The 22,488-nt window shown below is 37.6% G+C and overlaps 2 protein-coding genes across 3 annotated transcripts in view; both read right to left on the bottom strand.

Moving 5' to 3' along the window:
- The window catches only part of myo1f (myosin IF), a 30,972-nt gene extending 21,167 nt beyond the window's left edge, over nt 1-9,805 (bottom strand). The window contains exons 1-9 of one of the 2 annotated variants that reach the window (XM_079827437.1): nt 9,711-9,805; nt 9,487-9,586; nt 4,846-4,965; nt 4,117-4,206; nt 3,902-3,996; nt 1,843-1,930; nt 1,662-1,751; nt 1,432-1,563; nt 621-755 (exon numbers count right to left, since the gene is read on the bottom strand). In XM_079827437.1, the coding sequence (XP_079683563.1) occupies nt 621-755; nt 1,432-1,563; nt 1,662-1,751; nt 1,843-1,930; nt 3,902-3,996; nt 4,117-4,206; nt 4,846-4,965; nt 9,487-9,489 (753 nt within the window). In that variant the 5' untranslated portion in view covers nt 9,490-9,586; nt 9,711-9,805. Of the gene's footprint in view, nt 1-620; nt 756-1,431; nt 1,564-1,661; nt 1,752-1,842; nt 1,931-3,901; nt 3,997-4,116; nt 4,207-4,845; nt 4,966-9,486; nt 9,668-9,710 lie in introns of those variants that run through there. The other variant, XM_079827436.1, reaches the window with a different exon arrangement.
- Nucleotides 9,806-10,459: 654 nt separating this feature from the next.
- Nucleotides 10,460-22,488, bottom strand: part of adamts10 (ADAM metallopeptidase with thrombospondin type 1 motif, 10) — an 84,323-nt gene continuing 72,294 nt past the window's right edge. Inside the window, exons 18-25 of the mRNA XM_079827434.1 lie at nt 20,132-20,212; nt 18,583-18,746; nt 17,943-18,069; nt 16,499-16,628; nt 15,794-15,998; nt 15,516-15,692; nt 14,704-14,863; nt 10,460-13,978 (exon numbers count right to left, since the gene is read on the bottom strand). Coding sequence (XP_079683560.1) covers nt 13,869-13,978; nt 14,704-14,863; nt 15,516-15,692; nt 15,794-15,998; nt 16,499-16,628; nt 17,943-18,069; nt 18,583-18,746; nt 20,132-20,212 — 1,154 coding nt within the window. The 3' untranslated portion in view covers nt 10,460-13,868. The remainder of the gene's footprint in view (nt 13,979-14,703; nt 14,864-15,515; nt 15,693-15,793; nt 15,999-16,498; nt 16,629-17,942; nt 18,070-18,582; nt 18,747-20,131; nt 20,213-22,488) is intronic.

Genomic DNA, 22,488 nt, shown 5'->3' with positions numbered 1-22,488 from the left:
GGTGATGTAGGGGTTGTTTGGTTTTTAGGCTTTCTGATCCCAAGACTACAACTAATCTCTGCAATTCTCCATCTGTGATCCTTGGAGAGTCTTTGGCCACCCAAACTCTCTTCCTCACCGTGCATTTGGAACGATATAGACACACGTCCTCTTCCTGGCAGATTCGTAACATCTTTAGTTTTACTCATTGCGTTGAACGATTAAGGGAATTTGGCCTTTGTGTTTCCTCATACTCCTGTGAAACAAGACGTCATAGCTAGACAATTTCATGTTCACTCTGGTGTGCTAAAAAATTTAAATATTAATGGGAATATACTCTAGAGATATTTTACACATAAAAAATTCTAGGGGTGCCAACGTGTTTTGGAGAAAAACATTTATTTCAAAATGTGATTTTCCCCCGACTTTCCATTTTTTTACTTCAATAAAAGGTTAGATTTTTGAATTTTTTTTGAATGATAGATCAAAAGGATAAACAATGCAGATATATTTTTATAGCCATCTTTGATCATATTTACCAGGGGTGCCAATAATTCTGACCACAACTGCACTCTCAATGTATTTGGTTCGGGGAGGTGACAAACACAATCTGGTATGACAATATTGATGAAATGATGTACCATGGTTTCCTGGAAGTCTTTGCTGTCATTAGTTCCATCCACCTTGTATGTTCCAGACTGGTTCAGGTAGTAGAAGTAATCTGGGGTCATAATTCCCAAGTCTTCCCTCTGCTGAGGCGTGCATCCATCTATTAGCTAAAAAAAAAGAGTGGTTTATTCAATATCTATTCAAATGACCCATTAGAATTATGTGAAAATTATGTGTTGTCTTTTAATTCTACTAATTTTCCAGCTGCAGCTCTGGGAAAAAATATTACATTAAATAATATTAATATTTAATATTGTATTAAATAATAAATATATTAAATAATTGTTTAAATAATATTACACATTTCATTTATTTTTGATGGTGACTGTTGTGGGATTTTCTTTCTTTGTTGTTCTGTAGTGTTTAAAATTTTTATTTTCTGTTGTTTTTAAACCCTATTCAGCAAAATAGGGGGAAAAATAAATTTACAAAAGCTTTTGTCGAGACCTTGGTAACTAATTTTGAAAAAAAAAAAAAATGTAACAGTTAAAAAAAAACACAATGAAGACACTATGTATTTCTATTAATTTTCCAGATGCCATTCTGGGAGACAATGTTAAATAATTTAAATGGATATTTTATATATTTAAATAATAAATATATTAAATAATAATTTCAATATTACATATTTAATTGATTTTTGATGTGACTGATGTGGGGTTTTTTTGTGTTATTTTTGTAGTGTTTTATAACTAAAAACAAAACAGGACAAAAAAAAAAGCAAAGATTCCTGTTCCTATAATTCGAAAAAGGGAACAGGATAACTCATTTTCTCTTTCCTACCTGGTAGAAGATGTGAAAGCTCCTTTCATTTTCATTCTGGCTCACGACTCGTGATTTTTCCAGCAGGAAGTTGGAGATCTTCCCTCCGTCTGGCTCTCCTCCTCGACTAAACTGGATCTCAAAGTATTTGCCCTGTCAATCGAGCTAGTGTTACTGACAGTAATGGAACACAGGTTTGCGTGTTGTAAATTCAAAAGACTGAGCTGGATATATATGAGTGTGAAACGCACAAAACGGCTTGAATTGTTGTTGCGGACTGTCTTCGCATTGCCAAAAGCTTCCAGCAGAGGGTTTGACTGCAGGATAATATCCTTCACATGCTGAACAACAAAAAAATGACACAGGGCAGGTTTTAGAAATAAGACCTGCTTCGTAAAAGGTTAAAAAAGGTATTTTAAACAATTTTGTTACCTGTACTTTAGCTCCTCCCCCTGATACTTTTGAGATGTAGCCCATAATGTACTTAGCAGCAACTGTTTTTCCTGCCCCGCTCTCTCCGCTGAGCACAAACATACAGAGGAGGTGAACATAACACATGGGACAATGATTCAATACCTTTACATCAGTGCTATTTGAATTCACATTCTCACATACTATATTCTTACGCACACCCACAAACATGCTTTTTAAAAGATGGCCTCGCTGTCACAGGAAGTTGTGGTTAGCGCCCTTTAAACCCTTTCTTTGTTAAATACTCCTTCACGGAATTGACAGCCCTGGTAAACTGAATAAAATGTCATGTCTACATATGGCTGTCCTCATCCTCATTGGCCGAGACTTAAAAAAATGGAAGTAGGCAGACATCAGGACACATCTTGCGACATGCCCCAGATGGCCCTATTTGGTCAACCAAATAAATATTTAAATGCCTATAATATCCAATAATCCCGTTCAGTGGTTGGTTGAAGTAATAAAAATGGCATAGTTGAAGGAATTCAGTTTATAAATGTCATTATTTGAGAAATAATCATTTTAGTTATGAAATATTTGTTTGGTTGGTTATGTCTAAAGCTCTTTTGACTTGTTCTAGTTCATTAGACGTGATAGTTTGGTGCATTGGAAAGGCAGCAGTGAAAGACATTAAGATGCAACATTTGCAAGCTCTTCTTTACTGCCTGCAGTAAATCAGGAAGGAAACTATACTAAGAATGGTGACCACTGCTGCAATGTCTTTTGTGGGTGTGAAAAAACAGGGAAGGAACTGGCAACAGTGAGAATGTGACCGAACATATGTGACCGGGGGGGGGTGGGGTGCGGGGGGGGTATATGTCAGGACCCCCTATCTGAGGGTTGACCCCCTCATCCCTCAGAACCCTCAGTTGACCCCTCCCCCCCTAAACATATAATTAAAAACCGCATTGTGTATTATAAATAATATATAATGACATATACTTAAAATAATTGTGTAAGTAGTAAAACAATAAAAACGCAAACAGGCAAAAAATGCATTTTAAGTTTAGAAACATTTTGAGTCCCCCCTCTCTTGCCTCACTGTGGTTTGGTCCACCACGCACCTACACACACACACACACACACACACACACACACACACAAGTCCGGTGGAAGAGTACAACGTTTTTCAGCAGTTGTGAAACTCCAGTAAGTAGTCTGTCAAGGCTATTTTATTCACTTTAACCATCGGATGAAGAGATTTTTTCCCCTCTGTAATACAGATGATGCTAATAATGCTGAGTTATTAATAAATTAGCAATGACAAAAAATTATGATATCGATGTATTTTTCCATAAGTCCAATATTTTAGTGATTATTGTTTGGTAGCTTGTTGTTAGATAAGCCTATGTCTGACATTAGGCTAATGTAGATCTACCGCTGTGTTGGGTTTTGCTCAGTGCTATGCGGAAGAAGCAAGATCATTTAATAATTATAGTACTGTGTGGTGAACTTATGATTACTCATATTTAAACAACTATTGCTTTGTGTTGTTGGCCAGATAACATGACAGAGAAAAGAAAAACGGACATAAGATCATTTTTCAGAACAATGCCACACATATCCTTACAAGTACAATTTTGGCTGTATTATTTGTGTCCCCGTCAAAAATTGCTCGAGATATTTTTTATTCACTGTCCCCCCCCAACTGTTAGATGACATTTACGCCCATGGGACCGAAGATGAAGAGAGTAAAAAGTGATATCAGCGAATGACACTGAAATTTGGATCTCTGCAGAAAGTCTGTGATTTTATGAAAGTGCAGTGGATTTCACAATAATCAAAGTTGTTAGACAGCGAAAGGTCACAGTCTGAGGGAATAAAAAAAAAAGGGGGGCTGATTTCTTTGAATTTTACGCCTGAAGGGACTCAAGTGACTTCCTTGATATTCTCTCAAGTGTTTTTATTTTAAGGGGGGCTTGCATTTGAATGTGGGCTTGGGTTTGAATTTGGCAAGTTACAGGAAGACCATCAAATCGGAGAAGAAACAGACAGCACATATCATGCAAGAACCACAAACCTGATAATGACACATTGATTTTCACTGTCTATCATCATGTTCCTGTACATGTTGTCTGTCAGAGCGTAAACGTGTGGTGGGTTCTCATACTGAGCCTAAAGAGAAAGAGAGAGAGAGATGGCTGTGAATCTGACATCATACAATCATGTTAAACGCATGATATACGTGCTAATTATTGATATAAAGACAGTTAGTGTTCATTGTATTTGACCTACAGCTCCCTGGTAGAGCTCAATCTCGCGGTCAGTGAAGTATGGCATCTGTTTGAAAGGATTCACCGATATCAAGACAGCACCTATATAGGTCTTCAAATCATAGTTAAGGACATGAACAATCCAGTTCAATTCAATCAAAATGAGTTTGTTTTAGTTCAGTTCAGCAGAATGCATTGTAGATTATGTACTGTAAATAAAATTTGGGTTTAGTATTAGTCTCTTCTGCTCACCAAGGCCAACAATTTAAACAACTGTTTTCTATTTTAATATATTTCAAATCCAATTTATTCCTGTGGTGGCAAAGCAGGATTTTCGGCATCATTACTCCAGTCTTCAGTGTCACATGATCCTTTAGGAATCATTCTAATATGCTGATTTGGTACTCAAAATCATTTTTTGAAGTTGAAAACAGCAGTTGAAATTCAATCATGAAATCTGAAATTGGGTAATAATTTGGTTTTATTCAGTTATTTCAGTATGATTTGCACTGCTAGAAAATGTCATAGACAATCAGTCAGCATTTTCTGCAAATGTAATCTGGACTTTAAAACGTTTTCATTTAACACAACAAAGATTGGCTACGAAGTGTCACGTAAAATCAGGAAGTGAGTGTGTGCTAACTGTTGAGACACACATAAAACAAAAGAGGAAGACAAAACTTGACCACACAGTCTTAACAACACATGTAGTGCTAACTGAGGAGTGTAACAATCCACCGATCAAGGATACAAAGATGTAGTCGTCCATGAATCTCTTTTTGAGATTTTCCACGATGGCATCTTCGGTGATCTTGGAGAGAAGCACCATGTCATCAACACCACTCTGCTTGACATACTGATACTTACTGCCCTGAAAGAGAGAGAAAATAGTCACAACTTCCATTTATCAGCAAACTTGAATGGCTAATGACTTAACCAAAGAAATTTAGGACAAAGATGTTAGTTTACGTCCTTGTCGAAATGAAATCCTTATATAGCAACTGATGTTTTTTCAAAGCAAGAATCTTGTTAACTACAGACTCTTTAATTTACTCATAAATCCTAAACCACTATTTCCAAATACCCATATAAAATTGAGGGAATCCATGACTCCTTTATGACTACAAACTGAACAGGTCTACAGGAAGGAGTTTATAAAGTCAGAAAGGCTTATATAGTACCTATGTTGAGATCAACTTGTTAGAGTGTCAATCTAATATGAAATGATATCCACAACCTGTTTTACTTACATGTCGCTGAACTTGATTTTATCCATCATTAATTGACAAAAAGACACACAAATGAAGCTGAATTTTGAGGAGGCTTTTTGACATTTGTGGAGGCTGAGGGTCAAGTTCGCCCAGAGCATTTCAATGTATCCCAATGAAACCCCTCTTTTTCAAATCCACCGTTGTTATTATTCACAGGGTTTTTTATTGCCATAAAATTGTTTGAATTAGTGACATCTAATTACTGTGTAAACCCAACAGGAAACACCAAACAGCTTATTTTAAAAGTTTAACATTTTCTGATAACAAGGGCATTAGGTCACCCTTTCACTGCTTACAAAGGAATATGTTTCCTAACAAGCATACTACACTGATATTGAAGCGAGGAAAAGACGCTGCTTTGGGAAAATTGACATACATGGCCGACTTACAGCATCCAGTTCCTCTTTCAATCTTCCCTGTTGCTGAAGTATTTACCACCAAATGTAACCACGGGTGATTACAGATAGAGAAGGAGAGAAGCTAAAAGTTGAACCGAGATGTGCATCTATGTACACGTGAATGTACTTGTTTTGACAGGAGACGGGAGAAGATTTGTGATCTTCACAAATATAAAGTCGAGATCATGTTGTTTCTTAAAATGTTGCTTTGCACAGAGACGCAAATAAGAATGGTTTAAACTTTGGATTTTAAATTAGATTAAAGAAACATGAATTATAAAAATAAATGAAATTCTCCCTACTGGCTTTTACACAGATAATAAGATACATAATAATACAAATAATAATAATAATAAGACTTCGCTAAACTACAGGTAAGGGTAAGCTAAATTAGTCAATAAAAATGCTGGGTTGTTTAAACCCATGTTTGGGTCAAATAATGAACAAACCCAACGGTTAACATTTTAAACTCAACAGTTAGGTTTGTCCATATTTGACCCAAACATGGGACCTTTCGCATTAGTGTAGGTTCTGTCATTAGCGCACACTGGAATTGGTCTAGTCTAAAAAATTAAAATAAACACCTAATTCTCTTAATGAAAGGTGATTGAAATTAGGTGGTTACCTGTGGTTATTTAGGACAGGAAACCACAGACAGTTACCAAGCAACAAGCAGCAGATGTTAGGAAGCTTTGGACCAGCTGTGTCTCTGTCACATTTGGATGTATTGCATTCAAAGGTTGTGGCTTACTAAGCATAAAGATCTAACATAAGCCATCAGCATCATTTGAAAAATAATACAACTGCTTGCTTATATTTACATATAATATAACAGGCATGAGATGCACAATTCAACAGCTTTATAAGAAGACTTCTCTTTTTCTAGAGAAAGCGCTCTAAAGTTAGAGTAGAAGAGGCTGAAGCTAAATCTAGCAAGAGTCTCTGCCAATGATCATATTCACTTTTGCATTTAAATTTGAGGTAAACCAGACGTTTCTCTATACAAGCTCCTTAAGGCTTATTTGCTTTTGATGTGTTGCACCATTAGGAAACTGTGAAACATTCGCTAGGTTTGTGGTCTGAATTCCTGGCCTTTGTTTCAACCACAGCTCAAACATCACACATGGAGCGTGCTCATGTTCTGAGCTACAGCAGAGGTATAATATTATATACTAATTAAGTGTTGTTTGATGGACACAGGAATTGAAAATACACGTCTCTTTTATTGAAGAGATAACCGGCCTTCCGTATCCAAATAACGTAGAAAGTGTAACGCCTCTAGCAGTTCAAAATGCTTACGCTACGTCCGACGTCATACGTCGTGCCAGTATGCTTCTTTTCGTAAGTTGAACTATGGGGTAATTTTCATCTTAAAGTGAACTACTCCTTTAAAGCCATGTTTTTTTACTCATTGTACTGCGGTTACAATTACTCATTGTACTGCGGTTACAATGTAAAGGTTCACTTATTTCTGAATGACATCACTAATGTTCCTCTAGAACCAGATGGTAAAAGTGAATTTTGTTTTGTTGAAAATGCTCAGTGGAAAACACCTTCCTCTATTGATCTTTATATTCCAGAATAAGCTAATGTAGAGCTTTGTGAGTCAGTCAGATAATAAACATACTGAAATAGCTGATATGCTCTTATGAAATAAGGGAAAAGGAAATGATAATTCACCACCTGATGTGCAAGACAGAGATTACCTCAGCACAGGCATCATTAAAGTTCTAATATAATGATAGAGCAGATGGAAACTGCATCCAAATATGCTTACTTCCCTAATTTAAAGTATGTGAAAAATGAACAGTGCGTCAGAATTCACAGTATTCCTAAAATAGCAAGTGAAAAGTACCGAGATGACCTACTACTTCCGGCGAGATTTGAAGTACGTATGGAATGGAAACTTTATCATCCCATGAGGGCACGGGGAGAGGATTTGTGAATGACAGTGAAGCAACACAACTGACGCTGGTAGGTCACATGATAATGACAACGACGAATGTAGTACATTCTGATTACATTACATAGAACACAAAAGAAGATATTTAAAACAAATATTGGATCCAATTGAATTTCATTTTATGTTCAAACTATTGAAACATTCTTCATAATACCTATTTTATAATTATATCCCTAATGTTCCTCTTTTCTACTAGAACTAGATGGTTATAGCCAAAAAAAAAAAAGCGGAAAATGTTTGACTGCTTTCATCTATTGAACTTCATATTCCAAAATGTGCTAATTAAAAGCATTTTGAGTCATTCAGAAATCTAAGATGTCGAAATAGCTAATATGCTCTATTGGAATAAGGGAAGAGGAAATGATACATGCAATTCATAATTGATATACAGTTCACAAACCTGTACGACTTTCTATGGAACACAAAAGAAGATTTTTGAGAAATGTTTCAGTGGTCCAAAATACCTTATTTTGTGACTGAAAGTCAGTCAGTCATACAGGTTTGAAACAAGTCAAGTCAAGTCACCTTTATTTATATAGCGCTTTTTACAATGCCGATTGTTTCAAAGCAGCTTCACAGTGTTAAACAGGAAAATAATGCAACAGAATTTGATTGGAGAAAACGGTGATGTTATCCAGCTCATTTCAATTATCATATTGTGACAATGCGGGCAGATAAGTAATTTAGTTGAATTTTTTTTTGAATATTTAGTTGAAAATTTAGTATCCCCAACTGAGCAAGCCAAGCCAAAGGCGACAGTGGCAAGGAACCAAAAGTCCATCAGGTGGCATAATGGAGAAAAATAAACCTTGGGAGAAACCAGGCTCAGTCGGGGTGCCAGTTCTCCGCAGGCCATCATGGCGTGTCAGTGAGGCAATTATTAGATAGGAATATTCGAAAGATCGGAGTCATCACGCCGGAGACGGGTTTATTGAGGATGCCGTGTCGGTGAGGCAATTATTAGATAGGAACAACATGAAAGTGAATGGCATGATTTTCATTTTTACAATGTGGATCAACTTCGCATCCATCATCTGACCTGTGGTGGATCTATAAGTACACCCTGAGAAAGACACAAGCTTCAGAAAGCTGAAGAAGTGGTGAGGAAGTACCGAGACAGGAACCGCAAGTCCCCTCTGACATACTTCCCCACATCCACCAACCTCTGGCTGCTATTGCAAAAAAAATCCTCTGTAAACCTCTCGCCACATAGCCAAACGCTCACTTCCTTCAGAAGCACCACCCATGCCCCAAACTGCTTTTCAGCTACCAAGCTGCTTTGATCGTGACATCATGAAAGCCCTCAGCATCACCTTACCAAAAGAAACATGTGAACATCTCACCAGTTTGAAAGCATCAGGCTTTGTTGAACAACAAATGCACTCTGATATAAATATACAGGATAAATGTCACAAATACTCATGGTATATTAAACCTTGACTAATGATAACAGTTTCCATTTAAGGAGTTGTTCGAGTTCACTTTTGTGTGATGCTGTTCTTTGAACTTCCTTTTCAGTTAGTTTCACACATCCTATACGAGTAGTCTCAAGCTTTTTGACTTTACAGGAAACTCTCCAAAAGACTTCCAGAACTAGCATCTACAGTTGCGTAATGAGTATAATGAAGTATATTCCTGAACTCTTAGAATTGTTTTTTAGGAGCAACAACTAGGTTTATATTTTACAGTCAGGTGTCCAAACAAGCCATAAGCAATGAAGTAATTCTATTGCAATGATAAACCTCAAGTGAATACATTACCATTATGCCAGTGCTGTTTGTTTCTCCTCCTTTGTGGTTCTTCCTTAGATGAGTGTGACAATCCAAAGGTGTCTCAGCACCCTGCCATGACCAGCAGACTCTACAGCACAAGAGCAGAAAGTTTAAAGAGGGGAAGCAGACTGTGACGAGCACTGAGCACAGATCACTTCCTCAAACTCCCACAACCCTTAGGTGAGACAAGAAGAAGTTGCATGTTCTCTCACCACAGGCTGTACACAGCCATGTACGCCTACAAACAGAGGACCTGTAATTGGTCTAACTCATGTCCCTCATGATCATGCAAAACCAATAATGTGGCAGGTTCCAGGTCAGCCGTTACTCTGAAGTGTGTGACACAGGATGCAGCCCCTCCTGTTGAATGTGTGACAAACTGCATGAGATGCAGAAACGAAAACCAAAACTGAACACACCCTCACTCACGTTTAATCTTCTTTATTCCGTTCGAAATACAAAACAAATCTGGTTTGAGATTTCCAGAGGCCTCCACAGCCTCCAGTCACATGGCCTAAAAATGCCAAATAAAGCCCATTGGGGCCCCTCAGCACATATACACATTGGGCCCCTGACGACAAATGTTTACTTGTTTCTTGTTACCCTATCAATACGCGTCGTTTCTGTTTCTAATTTGTTTCACCTTCGTCGTCCTCTAAAGATGTTTGTCCAGGGATCCCATGGGAATATAATCCAGCCCTGCAGAAAATATTGTACATTAATGTTATTTATAAATGACCTTGGTTAAAAAAGTCAACTAAATAAATGAATGCAAAAAAATATTGTGCACATACAATAGCGCTACTTTTGCAGATGGAGTTGAAGAAATGAGGCTACAAGTCTGAGGTTTGTATGTGACAGACATATGAAAGTGTGTGAAAATCGAGTCTCACCAAGTCTTAGGAAGAAAAATGTAAGAAATGTATATGATGCAGATAAAATGAAACATTGGATATTATTTGTACACAATGCATGTTTTTATTCAGCATTTCGAATCGATTTCAACTGGTCTACGTACAGTTCAGAGGACATAAACTACATCACAGGCACATGACGCTGACGAGTAGCATGTGAAAATCAACATTAAACAAAGTCCAAAAAAAAGTGTGACTGCATTTCCAAAGTGAATCTACAGTTATTGCAAATGTAGGAACACAGCAAAATGTTAAAATAAAATAAAGTAAAAAGCTTACCATCAAAAGCAAAACAGCATTTTCATCTTTCACATAATAACTGTACCAAATATATGATTACAAAGTTAGTGTCTCTGCAGAGACGTCAACAACAATTCTAGTTGTCATAGAATCTGGCTTATATAGTTTTTCCATAGCAAATGTATTACCTTTAGCAAAACAATTCCTACAATACAAAAATAACATGAATCTTGAGATTATGACAAATAAAGACATAGCACCATACCGTAGCACCACAGATTAGCCACCAGTCCTAGAATGGAGGCCATCTCCTCAAGATCTGCTCTTCAAATCAAACATTCGACATGCGCTGCCAGGACCCAGGACAGGGAGAAGGTCTGTTATGGCTCTCTAATGGCGACTGATACTAGTAAGTTTAGACAAAGCTGAATCAATTAACTAAATGTTGATATTTGGAAGGGAATCCAATCAATCAACATATATTATGAGAAGTTGGAATAGTTCACCTACAAAACAAATTCTCTAATTTAATCACCATTATGCTGTTCCCGAAAACACTTATGAAAGATACATTTTATTCTTGTGAGGAACAGACCCACATAGGAATTGCAAAAATATTACTTCCACCCTAATTCTTCCCCTTTACTCTCATATTCAAGCGCCGTTGATTCTGGAATGTCACTGCAAACAATGACTTACATTTTGGTATTTTACTCAAACAAACCTATTGTATTGCTCTACAGGAACTGGAGTATGATTTTAGTACTTTTATAGCATTTTTTGTGGAGCTTAAAGGCGTAGTTCCACCAAAAATGACAATTCTGTGATCATTTACTCACCCTCAAATTGTTCCAAATCTCTATTAATTTTTTTTCGTCTGCTGAACGCAAAATAATATATTTTGAAGAACATGGGAAACTAAACAGTTGATGGACCCCATTGACTTCCATAGTACAGAAAAAATACTGGTTTGTCGGTTTGCGTACCGACATTCTTCAAAATATCTTCTTTTGTGTTCAGAAGAACAAAGAAATTCATACAAGTTTGGAACAACTTGAGGGTGAGTAAACGATGACAGAATTTTTGGGTGAACTATCCCATTAACCGTGTGAATTACCCACCACTTTCACTGTATGGAATAAAGCAGCTTGGTCACTCTGCAAAATATCTAACTTTGTGTTCCACAGAAGAAAAAAAGAGGATTTGAACAACATAACGGCAAGTAGATTACGACAGGTAAGAGTATAAATGTTTGGGAGTGGTCCTGACCTGATAAAATGAAGCAGAAGCTCCCCAGGAACTAAAAGGTTACAAGGTTCACAATTCTGCACTGTCATCCTAGTAGATGCAGAGAGACTCGTGGTGAATTAAGAGTACAGTATTAATTTTGGGTAAAGTGTCTGAGAATAACTATACGGTATGACCTCCACATGGTTCAAAAAGAGCTTCCATTGGCCTCTTCAACTACTATTAATTAGTGCACGGAAGGTAAACTGACCTCTCGTTTCCCTCTGTTTGCTAAACAGTTTATTGTTCATCCAGGTTTGACTGACGCATGATATCTTATGAATAATTAGCATAAGCTTTATGTGACCGGATGGCAAAACAACGGCACAGCACCTGCAAATAGCCACAAGGCCGTCAGATTAAAAGATACAGTATACAGCACCAACCACACCAAATGTGAGCTTATGATATCTGAGTGATCTGGAGTGTCTCTAAAGGGCTGTTCACACGGACAGCAATTTAAGTGTTGAATGTCAAGTCGCTGCAGGTAAATGTTTCTACCTGCAGCATCCATCTGTATCATGAGGTGTTAAGGTGTGGCTGGCCATATTAGTGAATTTTCACAGGCAAAAAATCCTTGTGTATTGTCAATAGTGAAGTGATGTATGAACCACAGCTCACATTCAAGTAAAGCAGCTTTCTGTTGGTCAACGCCGCAAATTTGCAACTTTCTGTTAGTCAACTTGAAACCGTTGCGAAATCTGAATGGGGAAATCTTTCGTCCTCACGCAAAATTCCTGATCGCATGGACTCCTATTAAAAAATGACTGGATTCCGCCTGCAAATATGACCACACCTTTACTCATGTCACTTTAAATCAACATGAGCATTGGTTGATTAGTAAATTGCTGTAAGTGTGAAGGCCCTTAAAGGGATATTTCACCTAAAAACAAAAATACATCCTTTACCCACTCTCATGTTGTTCCAAACCAGTATGACTTTCTTTTTTCTGTGGAACACAAAATAGATCCTGTCTTTTTGTTTTAACCAATTTATTGAAAGTCAGTGGGGTCTAATGTCGTTGTAAACCCAACTGACTTTCATTGTATGGATGAAAATGTCTTCTTTTGTGAAGAATAAAAAAGTCATATAGGTTTGGAACAACATGAGGGTGAGTAAATAATGACGTAATATTCCTTCTTGGGTGAATTATGCCTTTAAAAGATGCACTCAATATTTTTTTTCCCCTTATTTTTATTTAACACAAGCAAAGAAAAAAGTTATTTTAAAAAATATGTTAACATCCCAGCCTAATAAAAGCTGCTTTATTTTACATGGAGTGGGTCTCTCAGCCATGTTGAGATCACATGACCAGCTGAATACTACTGGTTATAACCTGCTTGTTTTTGGACACATTTGCTTGTGGAATAATAATACCACTAAAATAATACTGATAACTATTGTGATGATTCATCCACAACACTAGGTGTCAGTATAAGACGATCAGCACTACACAAAAAATAAAATACTGAGTGCACCTTTGAGACTATAATAAAGACGACTGGTCTATAATTGCTTATTTTATCACATCACAATAATAGACGACTATTATTCACTGAGAACTAGCAGTACAGGTGTGACAGTTCACACAAACACTTCTCTGTATGATAAGTAATGGCCGAAAGCACCACGTGAAAGAGTAAAAGAAACACTGACAGATGTCTTCTGGGCAGACTGGTATTCACAGCAGCAGTGCCAAAGCATCTGGTCGGAGGGAGAGAAAGAGAGCAGCACAGACGTTCTCTCTCTTTCTTTTCACGTCTCTCTCTCTCTCGCTCTCATTTCTTCCATGCTTTCTCCCACAATGATGTCAGTTTGCCAGTGGTTAACAGCACTCCTCCAGTGGAATGCTGAGCATGGGCGGTTTTGGCCATGCAAGAAGACGGTAGGGAGGAGAAAATGAGGGCGAGAGAGAAAGAGAGAGGGAGGTCAGTGTCCTTGGCAGGTTTTGCAGCACATCTGTCTGAAGTATGCACGACTGCAAAACTTGAACCTGAGCACCAGGGGGCAGTATGCCACTGTGTTCACATCTTTACACTCTGCAGGACACAGAAAAAGTACAATCAGTCACGTTAAAGAGAAAGGCAATATGCATCCCAGTTTCTTCAAGCATGTAACACATTTCCACAACAAGTACTTTGTGGTGTACAGTTTTATGTCATTTGACTCTGGAAAAGTATGTAGAGTTCTGCAGGGATGATGTATTTTTGTAGACCAAAACCAGGAAACCTTGAGTTAGCATTTAATCACTTCCATTTCCAAATGAGGTTTGAGGTTAACACAAGCTCAAGATATTTTCACATTTGTCTTTGACATTAAATACATCAGTAATACCAGTGTTGGCAACCTAGTGACTCTCCTGATGGTTAATGGTAGTGACATTGAAGTCATGGGACCGTGGTGTAATTCGTTTATAGCCAACGTCTAGCTTTTTACTTTTGGCAATTGTATTTGGGCATCAAAAACCATACACATTGTGTTAATTTGTGAAGATTATCATGATGAACAAAACATGTAAGAATCACCATAAAGGGAACCAGGGTGATGCTAACTTCTGGGTTGGCCTACAAAAAAGTCATCACTGCAGCACTCTATACTTTGTATGCAGTAAGTATTGGGACATACTACTGGCGTAAAATTGCGTCAGTATAGACGTTAAAGCTGAAAGAGCAATGGATTGTGTATACTATTTCAACATACTATGATTTGCAACATGCTATCATTACATATAGGCCAGATAGTATGCAAAATAGAGACCTCTAACCTTCAGGGTTATCTGTAGGCCCACTGTGGTCACACTTGCTCTTGCACTGCTGCATGACGGCGGGACGATGTGACTCAGGGCAGTCATTGGATGGCTGGCCAGTGTGTGTCAGACACTGCACTAAACGAATCTCCTGACCCATACCGCATCTAGCCGAGCACTAGACACACATGTCAAAAAGGACAGGGAACATGAATAAGAAAAGTACCTTGGAAAGTTTTCACGTATGTGGACCCAGCAAATTAGTTTTGTCTTCAGTAGATAGATAGACAACATTTTGTTTCCATTTTTTTTAAACCTTTTTTAATGTATGACATCATCATGATTCAGTACACTTTATGTTATGAAAAGAGTGAGAGCATTAGGTGTATTAATTTGATATTCATTTTTATTTTTGTCATGTAAATAAACATCTCATGAGAATAAATACTTTTCAAAGCAGGGTCGGGTTTTCACCGGGTGGTCAGACACAACAAATATTTGTCAATATTTTGTGCATAATAAAAGTTGCCCTGAAAACACACATTAATATAACACAATTAAGAATAATGCTTAAGGTTGGAAGACTTTGCTTTCTTTTTGTAACATTTTATTTGAATGAATGAATGAATGAATAATATACATATATTTTTTTCCCTTGTTCACTAAACATTTTATTGAGCTTTTTTTCTTTTCTCACAAGAATAGTTTTGCCATTCACATCTATTCAAGTCATTATCTAATGTGGCTTAAGCAACACTTATGTCAGATGTTTTAAGTGTTTGTGATAAATTCACAAAGTGATGATTTCACTGTTTTGAATTAGATCTCACCTCTGCCCAGGGTCCTGTAACCCACTGCGGTGGTGGGCAACGTTGTATGTTGCAGCGCACCCTGGTGGTCGGACGGTTTTGTTTCGGGCACTCTGACTCTGGCAAAGTTTCACCATTCTCTCCACTTCTACATAAAATCACCCTGTACCTATAACCAGGACCACAGCTAGGAGTACACTGCAAAATAAAAATCACAACAGATTAAGAGAGACCTTACTAAATAACACTAAAAACTATAGAAGTAGGCTTTCACTTTTGAAAAAAAGATGTTCTTCTACCTCAGACCAGTCCAGGGCATGCCATTCTGGTGGGCAGGTTTGGTTGTTGCAGGGCTCTGTGATGGACGGACGCGGTGTGGTGCACGCAACGTCATCCAGGACTTTCTCCTCTGTAACCGAGATCTTCCTCTTACACAGTACTTCCCGTGTGCGCACACCTCTGTTACAGCTCCGACTGCAATCTGACCAGTCTCCTGTCCACCACCTGACAGAAACACATATACCAGCAAATATAAGGGACTGATGGCACCACACTGATCAGGTATACCGAAGATGTTATGTGAAGTCTTGTACATGTACAGTGGGCTTTAGAATTTTTTATATAGTGTGTGTGTGTGTGTGTGTTTATATTTATATATCATAAAGTTGTAATTTGTCATGTATAATTATGTCATGTATAATTATGTCATGTAAAATGAATTATTAAAAAAAAATTATACTAATTAGCAAATGGGTGGTACACTAATTGGGTACTGGTGGTCTTTTGGTAATATCTGGAAAGCATAAGGACACATTAGCATTTACTACAAATATGATGAGGCCATATGCATCCCTGACCATGTGTGAATGTGGTTTGCGTGATCAAATCACCATGTGTTCCCTTATGCATGCCATTTACACCTGTATTTAGCACAGTGCATATGTGTTTGGATCACTCAGGATGGATGTTAATGCCACACACACAAACACATACAGAACACCCACGTTGGAGGGCAGGGCTCCGAGTTGCACGGTCTTTTCTTGTCTTTGGGCTTGTTCTTCTTGTCGCAGAAATGGTTGTACACCACAGAGAGGTCAGCTTGTTTCTTGCACACTACCTGCTGAACTTGAACCCCTGTGACACAGAGAACAGTCTTTGCTATATAAATCATGCTAGATTATCACAATCCCTAATCATACAAACATGAAGCTTTGATGTCAGTGCTGTTTCATTCTTGTCTTTGTGTAAACACACAGTCCCTGTGAAGTTCTTACAGTTGTGATCCGTTGTGGTTATGGCTCTGTTCCAAAACCTAGCGAGCTGCCTTGCTGCTTACTGTCTAAATTGGTTACAAACATTACAAATCTGGCCTGATACCAAAAAGCTCATTTTTATTTTTAATATATACCGTTCAGAAGTTTGGGGTCAATCTTTTATTAATACCTTTAAGACTGAAGTAAAATTCAGCTTTACCATAACAGGGATAAATTACATTTCAAACTATATTAAAATAGAAAACAGTTATTTTATTGTAATAATATTTCACAATATTACTGTTTTACTGCATTTTGATCAAATAAATGCAGTCTTAGTTGAGCATAAGAAAAGAATCTCCCCAAACTTTTGAATGATAGTGTATATAACCTGACAAAAATAAAATCAATCATTTTAATTTTACAAGTTAATTTAGATATCACAACAATATAATGAACAGTATGGAAAATAGATATTTATTTTGAAATATGCTAAAGAGTACTAACAGTGTTAAAGATGAATTTTGAGTGTTACTCGATGGCAAAGGTAATATAAATGTAAAAATAGGAGAAATGAGCATGCATAATATCCAATATTGGCAGATATATATTCTATATGGAGCAATATCGATATATTTTTTAATTATATCAAATCAATCTCTAATCGGCTGATAACTGATATGGTAACAATATATTGTGCATTCTTATTTTTAATCAACACTTCTCAAGTTTATAATATACATTTATTTTGTTTTGCCCGCCATTTTTGTATTGATTTTAATGCATTTTGGGATTGCCTTTTCCATTTTAACAACCTTTAAATGATTCTGGAACAGATTCCATGTTTTCGACAGCAAATTAGTTCTGAGTCACAGCTAACAGTTACTTATCAGCAAGATAAATACGGGTCATTAACTCACAAAGCATGAATGCAAGAATAAAGGGGAGGATAGGAAGTGACATCAAAGCTGGGGTTATTTACAGTCCATGTAAGTGTTTTTCCCAGGCTTTCAAAAGGGTCACACACATCCTAAAAGGCTGACATGGGAAATTTGCATTGTTTATGTGAACTGTCTTGAATGCGTACACCATTTAAATTCAGTTTCTTTGAGGAATGCCACTTTCACGTGTGAATACTTTTCTTATGCGTGTCAGTGAGGAGACAGTGAAACCATAACAGACAGAAAACTCTTACCTCCTGCACACAATGCAGAGCAGCGGGACCAGGATGTATAATGCCAGGCATAAACGCTCAGTGGATCTCTGTTGACAGGTGGGTTAAAACGGTAATGGATCCCAGGATTTTCCTCACGGACCAAAACCTGCAACACACCACACAACAGTGGTGAACTGCTTGATCTGGCCATCAAACGCTTTGCAAACTTTTTAGCATTTTCATGAAGCTGGGTAGTTTGTAATGAAATTAAATAAATAATAATTGTTTTAGAACAGGTTTTCGAAAAACCCCTCCCCATCTTCCATTTCTAGAACAAACAGATATTCCTGACGCAAACCCACGTTATGGTTTCTGTGCTAGGCTGATCTGAATTCTCAAAAAAGCCAAGGAATGTTTTGATAGCGCGAAGACACATTATTTACACTTTTCAGTGCAATAAATCTACAAATTGCTTACCCATTGTTCTCTCAACATGTTAAACCGGGACAGGAGTAAGTATTTATGAAAAAAATTACACATTTCAGCTTGAAATAACATTTATAGCGAAAATTACACTTAGCAAATACATTGCAGCTGTCTAAATTCTGAGGCATCTGTACCAACACAAGCAGTGCACAAATATCCTGCTTGAACAGACCACCCAGCATCTCTGCATTACCATGACGATCAGGGTCATGTTGGTGGGTCCAAGTGCTTCCAGGGTCTCCGGTTCATTGGTAGGTCGGCGATAGTGGAAGGTGGTTCCTGCGATGTCAAAGCGTCGTGGCGTGTCGATGGTCAGCTTGCCGTTGATGAAATACTGATCCCCCTTGCTCTTCAACACTGCGGTAATCATGGAAATAGTTAATAATTAACAGGCCTCAATACACAGTACAAAAAAAAAAAACAAAGACACATCATTTCTTAATTTACAGACTTTTTTCATGCTCTGACTAACCCCAGGGTGTGGATACACTTTGAAACATGGGTTAAATAAGGTTTTACGCTTAGAAGGAAGTTGAAACTTTTAACTTTTTAGGTTATTGAAGCTTTGTGGCAATCCCCGAATTGTGGTGCCAAAGTGTAAAATACTATACAGAGTTGTTTTAGCAACAGGCAACCAATCATAAACTCATGGAGCCCCTAAGGGCTATGGCTATGGGAAAAACATGAAATGGAAGGGAAAGTTTTGCGTTTCCCCCAAGAAACTTTGCATTCGCTCACAACAGCATTGAAATATAGCTTTTCCTTCCATTTAACTGGTGATTGAAATAATAAGAGATGGCAGGAAAAACTATATTTCTATGCTTCTGCAAGCAAATGCAAAGCGTCTTGGGAAACGCAAACATTTTGATAGAGAATGCAAACAAAACGTTTCTTGGGGAAACAAATGCTTTGTGAGCAAATGCAAAAACATTAAAATATATTTTTCCCTCCCATCTCGTTTTATCCATCATCATATGCACTTCGTACAGTCACAAAACCATTTAGTTTGAGTTAAACCACTGAACAGTGATTGTAAACATTAACTGCAAATATTTCCACAGGTGGATGAGCAGTTATTAAAACAGGTATGTATTCCTTGTGAATAAAGGCCCATTCACACCAAGGACGATAACTATAAAGATAACAATATTAAAGAATAGCAGAGTTCACAACACAGCTATCGGTATAGCGACACAGAGAAACGATATCATTGGAATCACTTTCAGATCGATTTTATACTGCTGATGAATGATACAAACATTGACAGCCAATCAGAATCGTCCGCTGGTGTGGACACTAATATAGTTATCGTTATCTTTATATTTATCGTTGTTGGTGTGAACAGGCCTTAAGTGAATAATCTCATAAATAGACAAAATACACAAAAGGTTCACAAACACACATTTATAAAATCTTGAAACCTGACTACTCAAGTCTAATAGCCCAGGGTGTATACTTAAGTATAATTATTACATTAATCAATGTTTTAACATTAATCAATGTTTTACCAGTGTAAATCATTGAACAAGATAACTCAGGTTAAATTACCATGGGTTAATTTAAAAATGTAAAAAAAGCCGCAAGTCACCTTAGCTGAGCCTTGAGGCATAATAAAGCCCTCTCAGATCTAAGCCTGAAATCCAACAGGGAAGCTCTTTACAGAATCTACTCCAACAGTGTATTAGTTCTGGTTCCTCTGAGAGGCTCATATTTGAGAAAAACCATGAAAAATGTTGTCTCACCCAAGTAATTGTGAGAGACGTTGAGCTCTTGGATGTGTATGAATACAGATCCTTTGGGGATTCTGACCACCTCCTCATAACCTAAGAAAGAGTGAACACACACACACACACACACACACACACACACACACATATTTATTCATAGCAAGAGAACAATGCAGTTAGTGGTGCTTCACTGAGAGTGACTGTGATGGGATATGCAGAGGTTTGAGATTCCGAATGAATTCCTGGGCAACGTCTCTCAGTTCTGCTGTCCAACACACAACGTGTTTAAGGCCAGATTCCACCACAGGCCTGCAAACAACTCCAGCCTCTGACCAAGGAGTAAAAAAAGAAAAGAGCTAAACTAATTTTTCAATCCAGTCCTGCCACCGACTGAGATTTTGCTGTGAACAGTCAAGAGGCAATGTGGTGAAGACTGTGCCATAAAGCAATAAACCCTCAACTAAGGATGGGAATCATAAATGTATTGATTCTGGTTCTGATGATTTTGTTTCCCTAAAAAAAATCAATTAGCGATACTTACACTACTTTTGAGGAGCATATATAAATAGGAAAATCAATTCTTATAGCATTTATTGTTATCAATATTCAGTTGCCAAATGCCAGATATAACACATTCCTGCAAAAGGTGTTTTAAATGCAGCACAAAGGTGGAATTGTTTCATATTGTCACACGTCTATAAAGCGTGTCGCAACTCTCTTTTTCTATGGCTCTGCTCCTGTCTTCTGTCTTGACCCCACCCATCTTGTTATCTGATTATTGGTTAATTTGCCCCACCTGTTCTTCCCCGTTACCTGGCTGATTTGTCACCCTTTATAATCAACGCGTGTCTGCAGTACTGTGCTTGATCGTTGTCTTATGTTGGATGTCGTCTGCTCCCTGTTGTGTTTCCTGTTTTCATCCCCTGGTATTCAAGTTTATTTCAGTTTGGTTTTCCCCCTCGCGGGTGTTTTTTTTTTGTATTATTTTTATTTTGTACCTTATAAATCCCATCTTAATTTGCATTTGAGTCCTTGCTCTCTTTTTTTCCCCTATTGATTCCTGACGCATATACTGTATATAATTTTTTTAATTAATATATAAAATGTATATTTTTATTATATTAATGAGGCGGCTAAAATAAATGAGTCCCAATAATTGGTCTCAACTAAATTAAATAAAAAGTACATTATAAATACTAATAAAGTAAAAGCAAATTTATTTGTTCATTCCTGTTTATAATACAACACATTAATCATGCTCTTTTGCGTCAGACATGATGAAATTCAGATTCATTCTGTTACTTTTCCAAATGACTCATAAGTGTTTTTGATTAATTAAATACAACCAGTTCAATAATCAATTGTTCGGGAATTGAACTAGTCGTGCAGGACACCATTTATATGTATGTATGCATATTCAAGAAATTTGTTCTACCTGGAAGACTCAAATGTCACGTCATTCATCAATTATCATCACGTCATCTGTAGTATATAAGTTCTGTTCCCACCCATTACTATGTTCGCAGATTCTGATGCCGGCATTCACCCCCATCCTCCCCACCACCACCAGGTCAGTCCCTGTCCATACATCAGGGGGTAGGCTGCCCCCTTGCCTTCATCTTCAGGAAGGAACTGCAAGCATCCGCTACCGTCCGGATTCGGACTATGGACGAGGCTAAAGAACTTTATCATTTCATCTATTCAAATGTTTTCTTGCCTCCTCATTCTTTCGGGTAGAACTGCTTTACAGAATCGAAAGTCATGAAAACCATTTAGTTGAAGTATTTTTAAATAAATGGAACCGGTTGTGAATAAAAATATACTAGAGTACTCAACATACACACACATACATAGAGAGAGAGAGAGAGAGAGAGAGAGAGAGAGAGAGAGAGAGAGAGATAGAGAGAGAGAAGCAGGCACACATGAACCATTAGTGGTCATATGAGTGGTTTGGTCACTCAGTTGGCATTTTGTGAAGCACAATGACTGGAAGCTTCTCTTTTATTGACCACATTTTAAATAAACTGTTTATTTGTGTTTAAATTGTGATTGTACCCTCAAGAACCCTGAACTCACAAATACAGCCAGAGCCAAGAATAGCCCATCATCCCAGCCTCGGCTAGCCACTGCGGTCAATGTTCTCCCGCTGCCCGCCCAGGGAGGGGCCCACTACAGCTTCCTGCAGCTGAAAATAACCTTAAGTCCAGCACAGAGCCAGCAGCCTGCCATTCAACAACACCACCCACACCGAACCGGCTCACATTCAAACCTCTGCAGCATCACAACCCTTCCACAGAATCTATACTTCAGTGTCATTTACCTGTTCATTAGATCCGTTTTGATGGCTGGTTGTGACATCATGATATGGTAAA

The sequence above is a fragment of the Gobio gobio genome (assembly GCF_949357685.1).
Source record: "Gobio gobio genome assembly, chromosome: 10".
Lineage (NCBI taxonomy): Eukaryota > Metazoa > Chordata > Actinopteri > Cypriniformes > Gobionidae > Gobio > Gobio gobio.
Note: the sequence above shows the minus strand (reverse complement) of the source record. Positions and strands in the feature narration are given on the sequence as shown.